This window comes from Orbilia oligospora (genome assembly GCF_000225545.1).
Source record: "Orbilia oligospora ATCC 24927 unplaced genomic scaffold scaffold00173, whole genome shotgun sequence".
Lineage (NCBI taxonomy): Eukaryota > Fungi > Ascomycota > Orbiliomycetes > Orbiliales > Orbiliaceae > Orbilia > Orbilia oligospora.
In genome coordinates this window covers 652,234-671,856 of record NW_011645730.1, presented here as the reverse complement: position 1 = coordinate 671,856, position 19,623 = coordinate 652,234, and the positions used below count along the sequence as shown (strand labels likewise).

Sequence of the window (19,623 nt, the reverse complement as noted above, 5' to 3'; positions counted from 1 at the left end):
AGAGACATGCGTGGCGTAATGAACCAGCGGCTTTTCTTTCAAATGTGATTTTTACGATAAAAGCAACGATACAAAAAAAAGAAACTGGCAACAAAGACTGCACAACTGATACGATGATGTTTGGAAGGGCTATAACTACACTAATCCCTTCAAACTTAATACCTGTTTTTAACTAATGTGATAATGAGATGCGGAATTAATACTATATTTTCTCATTCTAGATTTTGAAGACCTATTTTAAATTTTTTTTTGACTTAGTTTTTTTTTCTTACTGCGCGTGAACTGTGGATATCGAAGTTAATAGAATTGCGCAAGTATGACGTTATGTCCGTGACAGTGATAGTGATAGTGATTGTAGTTGAGCTCGCGCTTCGGAATATTTTATTATAATCGTGGCTTGTGGATCGAACGTGGGACCATGCTGCGTTTTTGGACACTATTTCTGCGAGACGTCTACGGAAAGTGGCAATTTAGGCACACAACACAGGCTTTTAACACGGTTTATCATTTGTCTCATAGTAAATTAATGGTAGATCTACGTAGAATGCATTATGTTAAATATGGATATGAGAGTGACCGCGCTACAGTTGGTCTAATTAATATATGATATGGTTAATGGTTTGATGTACGAAGTAGGCTAACTCAACTATTATATATAGTACTTAAGTAGTTATAGCCTAATCCTCAAATATGCTTGAGATTTCGTTTTCGATGTATCTAGGTGCCGATCGCTGGAATCTAGTTCTCCACAGGGATTCCCGATTTTTGATCCCCTCCTCTGTGTAATCAAGGCCATTCCAATAGTCGACATAGTCGCTATAAAGTTGTGCATCGATCCATCCTTCCAAACTTTCCGGATGTTGACATGAATCCCATATACCCTGTCTTGTAGCCCTCGTTACCCACGTATCACAGCTGGGTAGAGCAATCGTCGGGTCCGCGCCTGCTGAAAGCAAGATATTAATTGCTGCGCATTCGCGCCCGTCACCGTCGGAAATAGCATCCATTGTCCACGGAGAGTTACAGATGGTAGCAAAATGGATTTGCCAGGGTGTGTGACCTTCTTGGTTTTTTTGGTTTACGATAGTTTTGGCTAAAGGGTCTGCGCAAAGGTCTTCTAGGTGGGTAATTGAATAGAAGTGGCGAGCGGCGAGGTGAAGCGGTGTGTCCAAATCGTTATTTGGGATGTCGATGCGGCCACCGAGTTTAAGGATGTCTTTGTTGAAGCGCCAAGTTTCCTTCCCGATATTGGTGATGTGGAATATCGTATTTCCATTTTTATCTTGGGCGTTTATATCAGCGCCTATGCCGACCAATCGGCTGATTGCGTAGTCTACACATTTTGTCTCCCTTAGAGAGAGAAGGATGGAGTTCAGCAAAGCAGTTGGCGTCTTCTGGGATACGATGTCATCAATTATTATATCGATAGACTTCTTGGTCATTTCGAATCGAAGAAACTCCCAGGTCGATATACCGATATCCGCAAAGGAAGGTATCGTTTTCAGTACCCAGGAATAGATATCTTCGAAGTACAGCCGTAGCCATTGTGTATTCTCCTCGGAAGGGTGCAGCACGTCGGTTAATGAGTTATATGATCCTCCATGCGCAATCATATCTGATGCATTTGGGACAAGCTGTAGGAAAATTCGGATTGTATTTTGGTTTAATTTGAACCCTTCGTTTTCAAGCTTCGATCTTCCCTTCCAATTTTGCGGATGAAATGATGGTAGGGCCTTGAAGACCTGGTATAGCAGTGAAACTCGTTTCCGGAGAGGGAGTCCAAGGAACTCAATGACTATGGCGTCAATGATATCCGGCCGAGATGCAACTTCATAAAGACAGTGACCCGGGCTTGGAAAGTCTCCAGGCTCTTTACCGGGTAGGAACGGTGACAGTATCGAGTAGGCTGGTAGCATATCTACCAAAGTGAATTCCACATCGGTACATGATAAATTAGTCACATTAGATTGGAGTGGCAGCATAAGCTTTTGTGGCGACATATTAATGCGCTGCCTTGTCGGTCCATTTTCTTTCCGTAGTTCGAGTATAGTACCCATCGGTAGTCCCATAGTCGCAGAAAACCGAATGGTGCTACCGGCGCGTATGCCGCAAACGTCACACACCAATTCTTTTGCAATATTTGTCATAGTGCCGGCGATGCAATAGCTACAAAAGACGTGATTGCACGGCTGGATTCTGTGGTATCATGGTCCCTGTCTGTTAGCTTTGGAGATCTTAATAATGATTCCATAGATCTAGAGATTTGGTTTACTCACAATGTATCACAGAAATTGTTTTCGCAGCATGCACAGCCGATCCTGTGACCTCCCTTCGGTATTTTGATATCGATATTTATCCCTGCCGAAGAGTCTATCTCTGTAATGGTTTTGTATCCAGAGCCATGAACCCGGTTTTTTCGGGCAACTATATCTGGGTAGTTATGAAATTGTTCCTCGATAAATTCTGTAGGAACTTCCAAGTCACCACAAGATGTGTAGGCGAGGCCCGTGATTCTATAAAACATCATGGCGTTGATGATCTGTAAGTTTACAAACTGGGAACGATCCCAACGCCACAAACCTGGGTATTCTGTATCCTTTATTCTTTGACGTATGTTTCCCTGTACACCGATTGACATCCTCCAACCGTCGGATCCAAGGGTGCGTCCGCGGGGTTGTGGTCGCTCACGCAATGATATGACTTCCCTTTTTGATTTAAACTTTTCCGTTAAAAGTAATGTGGACTTTCGAGCGAGTTCGTCGGCAGGACCGATAAGAATAATACCCCCGTTCGGCAGAACTTCTCGGAGTGGGACGTATATCCGACGTTTGCAAACGTCCAATATTGTTGAGAGACTTTTCCCATCAATAAAAATCGATTCCTGGGCCCACTGTGTGCTTGGGAGAATGTACTTTTCTAGGATAACAGAAAACGCATCTCTGAAGTCTGTAAACGGGGAGAATCCGTGAGATATCTCCTGGTATACGGCTTCGGGGTTAAATTTGGAGTCGTATTCAACTGTAAAGACGATTGGCTCGACTGGATGTAGGATGAGAGGAGCATGTGGTACAATTCCGTAGCTACCTTCGATATGCGATCCAAGTTCATACACGAACCTACTCCGGAGCATACTTTTCAAGAAGCTCAGAATTACATGAAATTGATCCTCTTCCTTCTCAAGTTTTCCTCGTATCCCATTCGATACATTCTGGTCGCATCTCGGTTGAAAAGTATTATCTAGGAGAACCTCCATGAAGCAACGTGAGATGCCTAGTTCCCGGGGCGATTTAAAAATATCCAAGCCACGGGATTCGGAAATCTTAGAACGCTTTGGGCGGAGGAAGTTGTTTGGGTAAGAGACTTCGTGGCTTCTATGACGCTGTGACATGAATTTGACGTCTGTCTTGAGTTTTGGAGCAATCTGGAGCTGAATTCCACCGATAAATTCCGAGCCTGTGGCTTGCTCCTCGACACCATACCCCCAAGATAAGGGCATCGCGACGAATTGTTGCACCTTCCCCTGTCCATGTTTAAGACCATCGAGTCTTTTCTGAGCCGGTGTCACAACGTAATCTTGCACGTTCTGCCCCGCTGCTGAATTCGAAACCGGCACTACCGGTTTCCCAGTAACGACATTGACGGAGCCAACGTGTAGCTTAATCGCAAATAATTCATCTGGGCAACCACGATTTGAGTCGAACTTGAATCCGAGGCTTTCCCTCTGAAGCATAGGAAAGAAAAACCCGCCTTGTTTAACCATATTTACTGGCAACTTATTTTGAAATCAGACACAGCAAGAACGGGGAAGCCTCCGAGTATATCTGGTGGTTCGTGAACCTTACCATCTGCAGGTACTCTCTGGCATCGGTTGAAATCAATCCATGTCCTTGAAACCTCGCTATCGTGTAAGTCGACGATTTCTAGGCCTTGTGACAAGCTTCGCCGCTGTATATCAAAGTATGAAGGGTTGAAGTTAGGTCCTTTGGGCGTTTCGTAATCAAGGAAGTTATTGAAGTAGTCAACAAGGCGCTCGTTTTCATTGATGCAAAGGCCTTTGGATAAATCATAATTGGACGGTCCTGCTGTCACGCGGATCAACGGTGGGGCATTGGATGGCTCAAAGGGCGCATATTGGTGATTTCCATCCTCAGTTTGAAAACCGCAGATATCTTCGTACCCTAAAGACGGCCGGTATCGCTTGAGTTAGAGGATCGTCCTCGAAACCCTAGGGCTAATCAATTAGGAGAAACTTCAAGAATTCATCTTACCTTTGTTGTGAAGTTGTAGTATTATATCAATTAGATTCGCTGATCTATCCAGAAAAAGGGTTTCCGTGACTTTTTTCCCACTTCTATGTTTCATGTCCACCACTTTGACATATATTTTGTCGTGGGCTTGTGGTACCTTTTGGGAACATTTATTGTCTTCCCCTTGTCTTTTTCTCTGTCTTCTACGTCTATAATCTGCTAACTCTCCTTCTTCTTGCCCCTCTGTTGCGAGACTCTGGAGCCAATCCTCAAAGGACCGTGGACCATCAAATTCTGAGCTCGTAGTTGCAGTTGAATCGCTTGGATCTGCGGAAGATATATTTAGACAAATGGTCTCTAGTTTTGTTTGGATGTTATCGAGGGATGCCGAAATATCACTACAAAATTCCGGTCAGGTTTTGGGTTCCGTGAGTATCTATGTCATTGAAATAGTTTACCTATCCTTCGTCGACAATGCGAGTAACAACGTTGCCTTTGCCTCGCTCAGGGCTACCCGGGACGCATCCAAAGCCTTCATTCTCTCATTTAGACTGACAACCGAATAAAGCCTTCTCAACCCTCTTTTTTTGGCTACTTCTTTCAAGGCTAATAATTCGCCTCTAATACGTTTTATGATATCCGTAAAATTGGCTACGAATGGTGAAAGATTCAACAATTGGTCGTGACCTTTGCCATTGGATTGAACTGAATCTGCCCAGGTCTGTATACGCATCAGGATACCGTGTAACAGTTCAATATCTTGCGAAACGCCGACAACGAGTTGGAGGACATCCTCTTTTAGACTGTTGCGCAGTGTATCTGTTAATTTTATGAGGCCGGTTGTCAGGGCTATTAGCCCGGCGATTGAGGCAGAAATGGAGAGAGGATCCATGGTTATGTTAAGATATGAGGAAGTAATTTGGTAATCGATTGGATGTTGGAACCGAGATATCTGAACCCGTAGTATGCAGGCTAGGTTTCCCAGCGCATCGGCGATAGGTTTTTTGAGTTCTAGTGCACTTCGGATATCGAGTTCTGGACAGTCTTATATATTTTATAGAAACGTTCGAAACTCGAAACATAAGAGGCGAAGGTGCATGCAGCCGCAGGTGGTTCCGGCTTCTGAGACAAAAGTTCCTAATGTTTACATTTTGAACAGGGGTACTTTTTTAAAGATAACGCTTAGACGTGAAGATTTCAGCTGTGGTGCAACGAACAATGCATCCATCCCGAAGCCTAAAAAGTTAAGCATATGCGATGTGGATGCTGTGCAACAGATATAATTCGTCAATGGAAACCGCGTGCCCTGCATGAGTTGGCATTTGCTGGATAAATACCGGGATGGAAAACGGAAGGATCCAACGCCACCGTTTTGCCCCCGGCATATGCATCCTGTCCAGCTGAAGATACCTTTCAGCTAGGCTCTCGAATATTTAAATGTCATAACTCCATGGTATTTTTGTGCCATTGGCTAAAGATCACGCTATGGCTGTGAAGATACCTGATAATAAATGGGAGAAAATATCGCGTAGCTTAGAATGTTAAATAATATCGATTGGCCAGTTGGCGATAAATTTCTGTAACCGGAAAAAATGAAAAACTCTGGGATGGTGTTTATCAACACTTTCAAGCTTTGTAGGAGAAGACTGAAAGGTTTAGCTGGCTATCGATCTGTTGTTTCTACGGAATGATTCGATATCAATATTCATAAAAATTGATCGTGCTATCATGATGGGTATATATTCCGAGCTTGAGGGAGACACTTACTGAATTCCGGATAGCCTTTTATATATAGTCCTGTTTCCAAACGCCGGTTGGCCTTGATCTATCAGAATCAATTCATATCTTGCCCATAGTCAGACCAGAGTTATCACACTGTAGAGTTTACAATGTTTACCTTCTAAACCGAATAGACCGTAGTCTGTTAGACTCTAGTATTGTAGACCCTGATAACCATTCTATCGATCTTTTGTCGTCAAATACTCGAAATGCAGACACCTGGTCGCTGACAAAAATACCACACGTTAATGCGTTGCCTAATGGCTACTCCAAAAGAGGAAGTTCTTTCCACGACAAACACGATAAAACAATCCTCGCGTTGCAGATCGATGGATGCATTACAAAAGAATTGATAGGCTCCCTCGTCACGACGACATGCGATAGCAAGCCCACTTTTAGCCCGAGCTAGTCCGCTGGATTTCCTCTATACCTTCACATAATCATAATCCGAACTTCCCCGCTAAGGGTTGAAACGGGGATAATATGTCACTACAAGCGTCGACACCGATATCGCGCTATATCCTCCCTACCACAAAGCCTTTCAAAAAGTTGTGGCTTCGATGGAGGTCGCTACGGCTCCCGTGGCGTAAAAGGTACTTCATTGGGATGGATTTGGAGGGAAATACATTCTGGGAGTTTAGAGATCGGTTGGTGGCGTATAGGCCGAGGAGGATTATGGATTTTAGAGGGGGCGTTCACAGTTTGGCCAATTATTCGGAATTTAAAGTTGATCGTACGTATTCTTTTCTAAGACTTAGTCTAATCGTCATGGAATTGAGGCTGATTATATTGGGACTATGTTATAGCACAATGGCATCAATGGCTAAGGGCTACAAGGTTTGAACCGCCGAGTATTCAAGAACTACAAGATGAAGTTACACGACAAAAAATTATGGTGGAAAGAGCGAGATTGGCGGATGAGAGGTGGGCGAAGGCGGGGACACTGTTGAAGAAGCCCGGTGAGAAGGAGTTTAGGAGGCTGCAGGCTAGTGCACGGGCTACTGAAGCTTCGGACGGAAGCTTGATAGGGAAGATTCAAGAGATGGAGAAGGAAAAAGAACGAGCGCCTGTAAGAGTAGGGAAGGAGACCACAGTTCAAGATATGGAGGAGAGGTTGAAGATTGAGAGGGAGAAGAGAGAACAGGGGAGGCCGTCAGCGCCTGGAGAAGGATTTCAACCAGCGGCCTGGACACCGCAAGCTGGAGAAAGGTTGGAGAAGTAAATTGTATCATGGTATGACTAAGTGAGGCCTTAGTCTCGCAAGCATTGTCATCGTAACTAGGTGATCGATGATGTCCTCGAAACAAGTACTTAAGTTTCTCCACGGATCATATGATCACTGTAGTAGTACCTTCTTAACAAATATGGAAATAGCATATTATAATGATCTGTTCTTGTATACAAATTTGGATGTAATATCTAGAAAATAGAGGTGGTAATTTGATTTAATAATATTAATTTGAATTACAATATATTAAATTAAATATATTTTATTATATATTATGACCAATACAGAAGTTGCGCTGTCGGTGAACAGCTTAATTCACTACACAGAGGCGCAAATACTGGATTACAAGCCGCCGGAGTCACCGGCGCCGATACATTGTGTATACTACGGCTCCCACATAATACCACCCGTACATTTATTACCACATTCACCAAACCGGGCAGTTGGAAGAAGCGCCAACACGTTGAAGATAATGATTTCAAATTCTATAAGATAGCGGTGCGCATACATATATCTCTGTATCTTATTTCGTAAAGTGCGGACTCTCGTTCACGAAATAAAAGCTCAAGATGTTTATTGCCATCAGAAGAAGCAAAAGGCTCTAACCTCAATACTCTCCCTTGGTGGGTACGAAGTCTCAATCTCAGTTTCACCTTCGGAGTCAGGGTGTTTGATTTCTAGCGCCGCGTGAGGGCTGACTGAATGGTGAATAGTTGTTAGAGACAAACTAGAAGAGTATATATATTTTGACGATCGGGGAACATACATGGATACTGCGGGCCACGCGAATCGCAGTTGCAAAACATTGTGACGTCGTCGTATGACTGCTTTTTCAAGAAGTACCAACTATGTCGAGGATTATGGTAGAAACGGTTGCTGGCGGTTATAGAGTTTTGCGCCACTCGATCAACCTCTTCTACGTCAGTCCTCAAATTTAGAGATTGGTAGTCACAAACTGCTAACGGCCAGTCATCCGGAGCACCAGCTATTCTTCTCCATACGCTAGACAATAAATAATTATTAGTCAATCGCGAACGTTCGAACTAAAAGGCCCTCATTGTGATTGCAATAACTCACTTGATCACTTTATAGGTCCGATTCTGAAGATCCGGCTCTGCATCTAAGAGCCTTTGGAGCGATCCAGTTTTTAATGCAATACCTTTGGAGGAGAAATCTAGGATTACCTGATCAATACCTGTTCCGGGGGTATTTCGATACGTATACGGCGGTCTAATAAGGAAATTACCTGTGTGGACTGTTGGTACCGGCTGTAGGAAACCATTGCCTTCATTCGTAGGAATCGGGAATACAGGGTTTCTTCTACGTCGCTACCTGGGTTTGAGCAACCGCAGCTGGCAATTGTATAGTGGAGAGTGATATCATTACCTGATGGTCAAGTATCCTAATTTCTATTTTTTCCGAGAATATCTGTTGCAGACATTCCTTGACCTCTCCATAATATATTTCTTTTATCATTTTCTCATCGCTGAAATCAGTGGGTTTCATCTTCGTTGGGAAATTTGCAAATTGAAACCCATTTTTGGTGATACTGAAATTAGAGCGCGTATATTCTGCATCAAGAGCTTGAATAACATGAGGCTCTAGCTCACAGTTTGTTTGTTGAGCTTCGGTGGCATTTAGATTTTTAATACTGAACAGGATCTCGTACGGCTTCTGGGTTCGATATAAATCCAACCTTTTCATGTATAGCACTGACGCCTGTGTACCGTTACCGACGGGCAATGCTATATGATCATGATCCATGATTCGAATATTTCTAAATGGTAGAGTATTACGTATTTACCCCGAGTTTGAAGGCTGATGGTAAGCAGGTGAGACCTTAGAATATTCTGCTGTTAGAAAAAAAATCTGCTTTAAAATTAGGTTCCATAAAAGGCAAAAGAGAGAAAGGGTGAATTCGAAACTGACAGGATAATTGACGACTGATAAAGTTGAGCCTCATTCGACTGATTCTTAGTTCTCGAAAGATTGGGCGATCCAATTTGTCAATAGATTAGATTATGCCTACCTGTGGCAAAATAATTGATGTCCAGATACGAGTCCACCGGGGGGGCTGTCGCTGTGATTGGATATCCCGTGCATATACCAGCGCGTAGGTAAAAGCGGTGCAACTCGATTTTTCTCTGCAAAAAACAACAGCCTTAGCTTCAGCAGGTGTACATATGTACATGGACTTTGAAGAACCTCGCTGCATCTCTGAGGAATTCAAGAGCTTACAGGGAAGTGGGAAAGAAAAAAAACAAAAAGTATCGTGACGAGGTCCATTCGGCATTGCATGAAACAGAGCAAAAGCATTACATACTTGTTATAATCCAATCGGAAGCCTTGGCCTTTAACCAACGAATCCTAAACGATGAAGCAAAAAGCGGATATCTTCAGCCTTGTACAGCTCCTGTATGTATTGATTCTTAAATCTGGATATCCTGGTCTAGATTGCATTCCATGGTCCCGCAGGCGGTCATGCAGGCTATTAAGCCGAAAAGAGTGGGTCCCCGAGGACCCTCCTACGAATCGAATCACGGCACGTTCGAGTTTGCTTCTGCAGGCGGTTGTTTTTACAGAAGTAACGGGAGGCTTTGATATTTCTTCGTTCAAGCCTTGCATTTGCGGGTTGCAACGTTGACCGTTCTAAATGGGTCCCCAAAGCAGCTTGCAACGTCTTGGCCGTTTTGCGTTTTGCGTTCTGCGTTCTTCCGTCAATTTTTAAATTTCTAGCTAATATCAAGGTTAAAATAAAAAAAACAGTTTGGGGGCGAAGATAAGAAGCGTTCAGTCGAGCGGGTTAGGATACTCGTCTGGTAACCCTCTTGCTCCGTGGTGTAGAAGCTCGACCATCGCCCCGATGAGCCCCAGATCTATAGACTTCGACCATAATTTCCAAGTAACGTAACCTTTGTATACTTCAAGCTCTTCTCAACGAATAGAATACTCATAATTTCTACATGCAGAGTCGCAAGAAATCCAATAACCTACCATTATCTACCATAAAAAACGAATAGAATGTCTGTCTTAATACCCATGGTGCCCAGAGCCAGTACCTGGAGTGTGAAATCTCGTGATTTCATAGACGCAGGCCTCTTCACCCATCAAAAATTGAGCACAACTGTCATCAACAAAATCACGCTTAGCAATACCAGCGAAGAGATCCAAAATGAAAATGCGTGTATCTTAGATCTCGAGGAATACTTGAACCAAGTTCAAGTTATTGGCACGGCTCCACATGATATCCCATCTTACCCTCTAAAGGTGGACAAAGGGGAGCCGAGAAAATTTATTTCTATACGAGGTCGTCCGAGCCTTTGTTTGATGCAAAGAATCGGAGATGAGACAAAAATTGAGCCAGAGGTGCTTCTAGAGCCCCTAGATTGGCCTGGAGTCTTCCGAGTTCGTGCTCTTCCTTCTGATCGCAAAAAGTCTATTACAGTCCGCTTTATATCGCTCGGTTGCTACGCAAGAGATCGGACAGATTCGATTTCAGAGAGTTACAGTCGACGGCAAGCTCTCGTCGACAGCACCGTTAAGGAAATATCGCGAAAAAGATTGCAAGAAGATAAAGCTGGCATCGAGGTTTGCCGCAAAGTTCATCTCCATGGCCGGAACTTCTTCAGTGTTGAGCAATATGCAACTTTCATACCTTATAATATAAACATCACCGACCGATCTTGGTCTGCTATACTCATTAATGACAGCGGAAATCCGGACAAGGACTCAGGGTATGTCAACGATGGTTCTAGATCACCACTACCTCAGTTTTATCCCATCACAAAGTTCGGTTCCTGCGCATTAGAAGGCCAAGGCATATTGCGGAAAGCCGTACGAGCAGAGAGCGATTCTCGCAACTACTCGACGCCAGATCCATGCCGGTCTCGAGCTGACTGTGGTGTCACTATGAGCCCTGAAGATAAGAAGTTCGCCCAAGAAAGTCCGATTTTTATTGTTTACGATTTATTAGTCACTTCTGCTATATGTTGGATCAGATTCTTCAGTTTTCTCGAGACATTTGGCAAGGAAATTCCCGGAGATGAGGAAGAGATCGCAACTACTTTGCGCAGGGCCAAACAGATCTCTGATGACGCACGCCTATATTTCGATGATGTAGTCGGCTTTTTGGAATCACGACAGGATCTAGGATGGCCTGAATGCAGCTCTACGGAGCGTGCTGATCACATTGCCAAGACTCTAATAACCGACTTCGAACATCTACGGGATCTTGCGAACCAGTTCTCACGTACAGCTGGGGATTCTATCACCATCGAAATGAGTCGTATCAGCATTTCAGAATCAAAGAGAGCCCTTGAGCAGGCTCAACGTATCGAAAAGCTTACCTTCTTAGCCTATACATTCATTCCGATGGCTTTTGTATCCTCTGTATTTGGTATGAATGTAATTACATTCACAACTCCAAACCCTCCGATCTCAACTTTTTTTGCCGTTGTTATTCCTGTCACAGCTCTTTCTTTGCTCATTCCGACATGGGGCTATATATCTAAAATTTTAAAGTATGTTCAAAGGTTTATGTTTCGAATGTTTCGAATGTTTCGAATGTTTCGAAGGCACGATTCTTTGAAAGTTTCATCTGCTTAAGGCATGATGTGGTTCATTTTATTCTCACAATCACCTGATTGACATGTATTTTGATCAAATTTGGTTTTGAAAGAAAGCTCTGAATATCGTGCATGGAGCTCCGTTCACCTTGCCCACAAGCTGACTAGATTGTCATATTCTGATTCTTCATCTGAAGGGAAATATTTCATCCCCATGGATTTCTTTCTGAATACTTCCGCCGTTTTGCGTTCATCCTCCGCGGCCGCCTGTTGCTCACGATCCATTTTGGCTAGGACCAAACTCAGCTTAAAGGTGGTCCGCGCAATCTCTCCATTTCGATAAGTTGCGTCTGAACCAATTTGATAAACCTTAAGGGCGTTTTCCAAATATTTCCTAAATATTATTTCAGAATGCTTAGAAATCCAAGTTTGCATGCCATTGGTATCAATAATCAATAGAGCTAGTAGAGAGGCTATACTTCGCTTCTTCATATTCCCCAATTCTGTCAAAATGCCAGCCAGCTTTGTGATATGCATCGCCAGTCTTATGATGATCATCGCCTAGAACCGCTTTGAAGTTCTTCACAGTAGACATGTGAAGCTCACGCGCTTCGTCGTATTTGCCCTGAGATATTCGAATATTACCTAGGACGTATTTGGCGTGTCCGGACCTGTCAACCCAATGGTGTTGATTAATCGACTCTTTCCTGACTTCACGGGCCTAGAACAAGAAAGAACATCTTCTTCACTTTAACTATACTTACAAGTAATCATTTTGGTCATCAGGACCAAATGCATCCGCACGGGCCGCAATCCAAGCGTTCAATCGATTTGCACCCTCATTCAGTTTTTCGGGTATCCCGGTGTCCCAAAGACATCGGCATAGGTTGATGTTATATGGTTGCCAATCATCAGGTGGAGTCAGTTCAATACACTCTAAATAGTAACCTTCCGCTTCCTCATTTCGATGGAGACCATTCAGCGAGTTTGCAACCCCACCAACAATTGTCATGTACCGAGTCGAATTTTTCTTCACGTATCCTAACTCTTTGAATTTTGCATAGGACTCCTTCGCCAATTCGAAATGTTCTAGCGATTCCTTAAATTCCGCCGTCTCGGTGGAGATGCAGGCATGCTGGTATCTAATCTCTATGATCTCATTGAGTATAGCCTCTTCGGTACCTTCGATTTTTAAAGATGACTGCTCTGCATTCAGCGCTATAATATCTTCTGCCGTCTTAAGTATTTCCAGTCCAAGATTTAGGAAATTTCTCTTGTAGCACAGACTTCGAATATTCGTGTTTTGTTAGTTTGAAGTTATTCGTATAATCTTGGTGTCAAATGTAACATACCCAGCGGCTTTCCGCAGCATTTCCAAAAAGCTGATGGGGACTTTCATCGAGGGTACATCTTCTATCTCATGAAAAAAGAGGCGGATTGTCTCAGTATGGGGGAGAAAGTTCTTATACTCTTTGCGAATTTTGATCCAGTCTGTCTCCCATAATGAAGAAATAAGACTGCTTATCAAAGCGCTCGCATTGCCCAATGCCGTTTGTCTATTCCCATGGATAGGATTCTCCGACATCTGCAATTTGATACAGTCCTGTAGCGTACGGTGGATACTAAAACCGCGGAAACTTTGACTTTGGTCTCCGTGTGACAGCAAACCTTGTGATTTCAAATCACCAAAGCACTTTGTCTTGTTTCCCAAAAATGGCATGGTACTTGGAGATCCTAAAGATGCCCTTTCTTCGAAAATTTCTTCTTGTATATTATCAGGATCTAAAAGGGCCATGACATCAATCATGGCTTTTGATTCCGGTCTAAGTGTGTTCAGAGTGTCAAGCCATGCGTCTCTGAGAGCTCGTGGATATTTGGCATGCCGTGTCGTGGTATGATCTTCCGTCGAATCCTTGATGACTTTCGTACGAGAGGTCCATTGTCGATTAAAGTCGTGTAAGGAACATTGAGCACCATTGATTAGGCCAACAGATGCTTGGATACCGAGTGGAAGGTTCTCCATACGTTGAGCAATCCGCAAAGCTTCGTTTCGATCATAATTAGTTATGGGTCGGTCTGCTAGCTGTTTCGCCAGTAATTCAATAGCTTCTTCATCATGAAGCGGTTTCAACTCTTTTCCAGCCCCAGCTACATTATTCGATGCAAACTCTGCACTAAGCGAAGTGATGATGATAGCCCCCACCCCTTCCTTCGGCCAGTAATCAGTAATCAGTTTGACGCTTTTCGCGTTATCAAATATCAGAAGCCATGGCACGTCTGCGATCTATGGTTAATGTTCTATACATTGATTTGGGATAGGAATGACAAAAAGCTAAGGAAGAGTTCGTCGACGAACCTGTTTTTTCATACCATTCCAGTAGGCGCTTAACCTGCCCTGGTATGTTTTTTGATTGGTCTTCTGTTGTAAGCCCGAGAGTTTGCGAGTAAGCGGCCAAGTCGCTTAGAAGTTTAGTTTCCGTATCCGCGACAGTGAAGAGGATCGATGGAAACTCCTTTTTATGCGTATAAGCGAAACGGAGTGCAGTCTGAGATTTGCCCATCCCAGGAGGACCCCAAATCGTGAACGCGCGGATATCACTACCATTTTTAAAAGGGTTTGATATGAGATTGGCATCCATCTCTTCCAATATATCCACCCTACCTACGAAATTAGAGTTCTTGGGAGGTTGGATCACATGGCAGGGTAATGCAAGCTTAAGCGAAATAGAAGTCTGCCGGGTTGGCCGATTGTTCTCAACATCGATTCCGTTTGTCGATGAAGGGTCATATCCTATTTAGGTTGGTGTGAACGAGATTTGAGAATGTGTTAATATGAATACTAAGTAGACAAATAAAATATGACTATCAATCATTTTACCTGGGTTGCTTGGTTTGGGACTCGCTCTTTGCAAAGTGATAGGAGTTGCAATCGGCGGTACCAAACTGCTGGTAGGAGAAATTCCGCTTAGGGATGTGTTTCTAGAATTGCTACGCACCGTCGAGGGTCTTCGTCCAGCGGCTGTGAGAGGAATATCGTCAAGTTAACACTCGAGGACAGCTCCTAAAAGTTCATATGGCGAATATTTGAACTGTTCACCTACATGGAGGCAGATCCGCTAAAAAAACCGACCATTTTGCTACATGTTTCTGGAGTTCGATGTAGGTGTCAGAGTTAGAGGCCACCCGAGATATGTTCCAATGATCGCTGTCATGGGCAATGAACGTCTCGCCGGCCGGTGTAGATGTTGTGTTTCGAACCTAATTTAGAAGCTCAAGTTAGAATCGATGTCGGTTACAAATTAGAAAAAGATAATTAGTAACGCTAACCAATAAATCAGGTCTTTGTAACTCCCTCCAACTATAGGAAGTCTGACGTTTTTCGTAAACCCCTACGAACTCAACGCTTAGATTCGCCGCAGCTTCCAATATAGATTTTATATCATTTTCAGTTTCTTGGTCAAATTTTGGTCTATTCTGTTTATCTTTTAGACCGAGTTCTACTGTAGCACAAAGCTTCAAAGTCTTTTGTAACTCTTTACTATTTGCGTATCGGCAAGGTGTACCGAATAGTATAATCGATTTTATCGAAAGAAGCAGGTGAGATTCACGGTCTGACGTATTTAGCCCTGATACCATCTAGGATATATATACAAGGCCTATTAGTTTGGAGATATATATTCGAATCTTAAAGGGCTCAAGGCTTACATACCTTGAGTACAAGAAATCCTCCAAGGCCATGGCAGAAAATTATCACCGGGGCCTATGTATATCTATTACTAAATCTTGTCTCGAAATCATCTTGTTTTGGAACCCTTACTTGGCTTCCTTCCTTAAATCTAAGAACAGTGTCTTTAAGACTGTTTTCACGTCCGAGAAGTGCTTTCCAACTGGCCCCATCGGACAGTCGATTATTCACAATGAGCAGTCTCGCACCCGGTGAATCCTTAAGAAGGCGTGTTTGGAGCCAAAAGTCCTGGTCAACAGCCAGCCAAGGTTCTTTATCGTCTTCAGAGGAGGTGAATCCATTGATAGCAATGATACTAATTTATAATTAGGTGAGAAGGTATCAGTGGGAGCTAGCGCTAGACGCTCAAGAGTATGTACTGCTGTGACACTAACTTGATAGAGGCACCTCTTTGGGGCTCATAATTGTAACCTTCATAATAAAGGGTTTCGTCGCCAAAGTACTTAAGAGGAATTCCACCTGGCATTTCTACGGTTATGTGTACTATCCAGACCAGTACTATACCAAAGAAAGGGTGAAAATGTGAATAGGCGAATAATTAGTTGTTGCAACTAGAAGATGGAAATGCGATATCGATAGATCGGAGGTTAGTAGAGAGTTTTGGAGTCTGCCTTGTAATTGAGATGGAAATTGCACCTTTGCTTCTCTTCCGATCAAGAGATCTCTCCGATTCCAGTAAAAATGTAGGTGGCGTACCTAAAAACCTCAAGCTACAACAAGGCTCTACGAGTCTGAAGTCTTGGTTCAAGCTGCGCAATAGTCACAAGGTCTCATATGTGAGGATACAACCCGCGTACTGCAATGCAATGCAATGCAATGCAATAACATGAAACTCACTCTTTAAGGAGGAGGAAAGACGCCGACCTGGTGATTTTCCAATACAAACCGCTGCTACAGTAGAATAAACGACCATGTATAGATACAAGCAATAAACCAAGCGACTTTGCGATCCATGACGTCTCGTCTCGAAGCCTTTAACGTTATCTCGAGTTCATTCATTATCATGTATTACGAGACTAGTTATCGTAATTCAATTTCTTTGCCAAGAATTGTACATAGTAATGTGATAAGATCTCAGCGGAAACATCTAGGTGGAGCACCTTCAAGCCGCCTGCCATGCAAGTCCGAGAGAAATGTTATAAATGAAGGTGTGAATTGCAGTTTTCTGCCTCGGGTCAACCTTGGGGTTTTTCAGATCTTGAATTATCGATACCAAGCATTATTCTCTTAACTTTAGTCATACATACGCAAGGTCAGGAATCTCTGATCCATCTCCCTACGATGGGCACTACTGATTACTATCAAACAGATGGATTCTATCAACCCAATTCCATTGGTCGAAGGTGGTTTACAAGATGCCGTGGACCAGCGTGAACAACCATGGAAGCGCTTTGCTGACCCAACCGCGCTGCGATTTGCCCGAACGATTGCAAATGCTCCGGACCAAACTGCCCTTGGAGGACAAGGGACTCTCGAGCAGTACGGTGCCGAAAACGGCCCAAACAATCAGCTTTTCATCGATCATTATGGTGCTGAGAATGGCGACGATAAATCTGTGGATAATCGCGAACAACCATGGAAGTTCTTCGCAGACCCCAATGCACCTCAGTTTGCTGAAATAATTGCGGCTGCTCAAAAGCAAACTATCTTTGGAGTTGGTGAAGATGCTCTCAGCCAATATGGCGCTGAGAACGGTGGCTAAACCAAGGAAAGTAAGTAGTAAATTCAAATATACTTATGCTGAGGCTTCCATTTTCTGAGCTAAGGAGAATACATAGGCGCCCAGGTGTTTCAATTTGAGCCTCATCGCACTGTTCCACTAAGATCAATTTGGGGGGATGTGACACAAAAGTGGAGACTCACATCTTACAAATTTAAATTAATCATTCCGAGGTGTTATCTGTGCGGTTAATTGTTACACATGCATGTCGATATATCTAATGTAGTCCACATGTACCTACTTGAAATTGACACTCTTTTTATCTCGAATATCTGATTCACAAAACAGTGAAGTTGCTCTCGTCTCTATTCCTATAGGGGGTGTTATTCATTTCAGCTACGTGAAATTTTTCTTTTTTTTCTAAGTTGCTTCACCATGCGATGGTACGGCGGTCTGGAATTCGATTAACAAGAGTACATCAGTGCCACCAATACAAGCTCACTATTTACTACGTAGTAATTGAAGACAATCTAACTAGAAAATGCAAAGCATTCGAATCTCGATGCTCTCACGCAGATCCGTGAATTTCTGGGGGCCTAATGTCACTGCTGAGTGGAATCCCACTGTTATATTATTCCGTGTCAGATTTTCCCATCTAGCTCGTTTTGAGGTTTTCTTACCGGGAAGTTGTAGTTCCTTGGAACTCGCATTTCGAAAAAGTACAACTTCGGTTACTTCCTGGCTACTTAGAAAATGCCATTTGTGTTTGGGATTGTGATAGAGCCGAAGGCTTTCTCCAACGTGGGTTCTGTGGATAACATCATTTTGTTCCACATCTTCACGACTCACCGTCCGAGCGTCACAGACAGCAAGAGGCCAATCATTGTTCGGGCCTTTGGTCACACGCCAAGCACTATAATCATAGAGGTTAGATACGAGGTCTTTTTTTAAAAAAAATAGCAGAGTAGCAGTTCGCTTGAGTACTTGATGATCTCCCACCTGCGCCCTCTTAGGTGTTCGTTTTCCCTAAAAAAGCTTTCGATTTGCACTTCGGCGCCACGGGTACTAAAGTCTGAGCTTGCGTTAATGTGATAAGCACCCGAAATGTTGAGAAAATGAGGCTCTTTGAGATTCCGGTCGATATCTCGGGAGAATTTGTTTGAGAGAGAAGTGTGGGGGACAAGGGTGGGGTTACCTGCATGGGCATAAATTATCGGTTGATGATAGTCGGGTTCCTTTTCGAGAGCTTCCATAAAGCCTTTGGGTGTCTTTCGGCGCTACGAGAATTGAATCCAAAACAGGGTTAAAAATACGTGTGCACTCGCATCCCTGCGGCTTTGTGTGTTACCAACGGCAAGCATAAGTAACTTACAAGGTGTTGAAATACGTGTACAGTCGATACCCCAGCAAGATGCTTCTGAAGTTGTGAAGCGATCTCTGGATAGTACTTTTCCCGTAGAATATTCTCATCGTCGAAATCGTTCGAGACAAGGGGGGTGTCCCAATGGCAAACTTCAAAACCATGCAAGTTGAGCTTGTATTGGCCCATATCTGCGCGCATATCGACGATGCGGGTTGGGTACGATTCATACAAATGATTTGTCTTTTTGGATCCCTCGAAAGTGGAAGTATCGAAAGTCACCATGAAAGGTTTCTGCTTCCGATAGAGCTCGAGACGAGAAAGGTACCATATCGTGCCGGGGACACCCTCTTCGCTGGCTAGCTCGTTCGAAGCCATGGCGCGTCGGCGACAACTATCAAAAAAAGAAAATAAGGGGAAATTCGAGGGGAGGAAATAAATTTTAAACAGGATATTACTGATAGGGTTTTTTTTAAGCAGCAACGCTAATTTTGCTAGCTGTGCGAGCCCATGAGCGTGATATATCGATATTAAATAAGCATCGTCGAGGAGTCTTAAGATCTTTCAGCCTTGTCAGCGGGCCGAGGATAACTAGGCCCGGAAAGGTGCGATTCGCGAACCGAAACTCGCATAAGTCCTGCCGAGGCGTGGGGCGATTTCTTGCTGCATGAACACAGAATGCCAGGGATGCCGGCCAATTTCGTTTTCTCGTGCATCTCAGAGTTATTCGAACGCCGCGACTGGACGCCAATTGGGAACACGCACGACTATCCAACCCGGCGAGCGGGGTAGTTAGTGGGGGTCCTTTCAATATATCGGAATGTTCCAGAGGAATTCCACAATCTCGTCTGCTTTGTGGAACATGTTCTCGCAAGAAAGAATTCGTGTCAACGTGGTAAATGCCGGTACCTCGTCATGGGCTTTTTGTCCCCCGTATTTAGAACTCGAGCGGGTTCTATCTATTAGTAGACGTATCCTGAGCCAGTTTTAATTTCAAAGGCCAATCAAAGTGGCTTGCAATTGGGTAGCAGGAGGCGAA

General features: G+C 43.6%; 7 protein-coding genes across 7 annotated transcripts; 3 read left to right on the top strand and 4 right to left on the bottom strand.

Moving 5' to 3' along the window:
* Positions 1-677: 677 nt before the first annotated feature.
* Positions 678-5,139, bottom strand: AOL_s00173g200 (uncharacterized protein; the record flags this gene model as incomplete). The annotated part of the gene is made up of 5 exons (XM_011127942.1): positions 678-2,166; positions 2,277-3,765; positions 3,843-4,178; positions 4,269-4,645; positions 4,706-5,139. 5 exons carry the CDS (start codon positions 5,137-5,139, stop codon positions 678-680), a joined length of 4,125 nt encoding a protein of 1,374 aa, XP_011126244.1.
* A 1,370-nt stretch (positions 5,140-6,509) lies between these two features.
* AOL_s00173g199 (uncharacterized protein) lies at positions 6,510-7,248 on the top strand (the record flags this gene model as incomplete). Its single annotated transcript, XM_011127941.1, has 2 exons — positions 6,510-6,759; positions 6,833-7,248. The coding sequence occupies 2 exons, from the start codon at positions 6,510-6,512 to the stop codon at positions 7,246-7,248; spliced, it is 666 nt and encodes a 221-aa protein (XP_011126243.1).
* Positions 7,249-7,836: 588 nt separating this feature from the next.
* On the bottom strand, positions 7,837-8,545 carry AOL_s00173g198 (uncharacterized protein; the record flags this gene model as incomplete). The annotated part of the gene is made up of 4 exons (XM_011127940.1): positions 7,837-7,952; positions 8,021-8,256; positions 8,332-8,438; positions 8,501-8,545. 4 exons carry the CDS (start codon positions 8,543-8,545, stop codon positions 7,837-7,839), a joined length of 504 nt encoding a protein of 167 aa, XP_011126242.1.
* Positions 8,546-10,275: 1,730 nt separating this feature from the next.
* On the top strand, positions 10,276-11,897 carry AOL_s00173g197 (uncharacterized protein; the record flags this gene model as incomplete). The annotated part of the gene is made up of 2 exons (XM_011127939.1): positions 10,276-11,650; positions 11,776-11,897. 2 exons carry the CDS (start codon positions 10,276-10,278, stop codon positions 11,895-11,897), a joined length of 1,497 nt encoding a protein of 498 aa, XP_011126241.1.
* Positions 11,898-11,963: 66 nt separating this feature from the next.
* Positions 11,964-16,030, bottom strand: AOL_s00173g196 (uncharacterized protein; the record flags this gene model as incomplete). Its single annotated transcript, XM_011127938.1, has 11 exons — positions 11,964-12,213; positions 12,299-12,490; positions 12,584-13,105; positions 13,172-14,096; positions 14,176-14,610; positions 14,698-14,838; positions 14,921-15,077; positions 15,147-15,455; positions 15,529-15,579; positions 15,637-15,859; positions 15,939-16,030. The coding sequence occupies 11 exons, from the start codon at positions 16,028-16,030 to the stop codon at positions 11,964-11,966; spliced, it is 3,297 nt and encodes a 1,098-aa protein (XP_011126240.1).
* Positions 16,031-16,873: 843 nt separating this feature from the next.
* On the top strand, positions 16,874-17,266 carry AOL_s00173g195 (uncharacterized protein; the record flags this gene model as incomplete). The annotated part of the gene is made up of 1 exon (XM_011127937.1): positions 16,874-17,266. One exon carries the CDS (start codon positions 16,874-16,876, stop codon positions 17,264-17,266), a length of 393 nt encoding a protein of 130 aa, XP_011126239.1.
* Positions 17,267-17,758: 492 nt separating this feature from the next.
* AOL_s00173g194 (uncharacterized protein) lies at positions 17,759-18,962 on the bottom strand (the record flags this gene model as incomplete). Its single annotated transcript, XM_011127936.1, has 4 exons — positions 17,759-17,847; positions 17,905-18,137; positions 18,209-18,501; positions 18,597-18,962. The coding sequence occupies 4 exons, from the start codon at positions 18,960-18,962 to the stop codon at positions 17,759-17,761; spliced, it is 981 nt and encodes a 326-aa protein (XP_011126238.1).
* Positions 18,963-19,623: the final 661 nt, after the last annotated feature.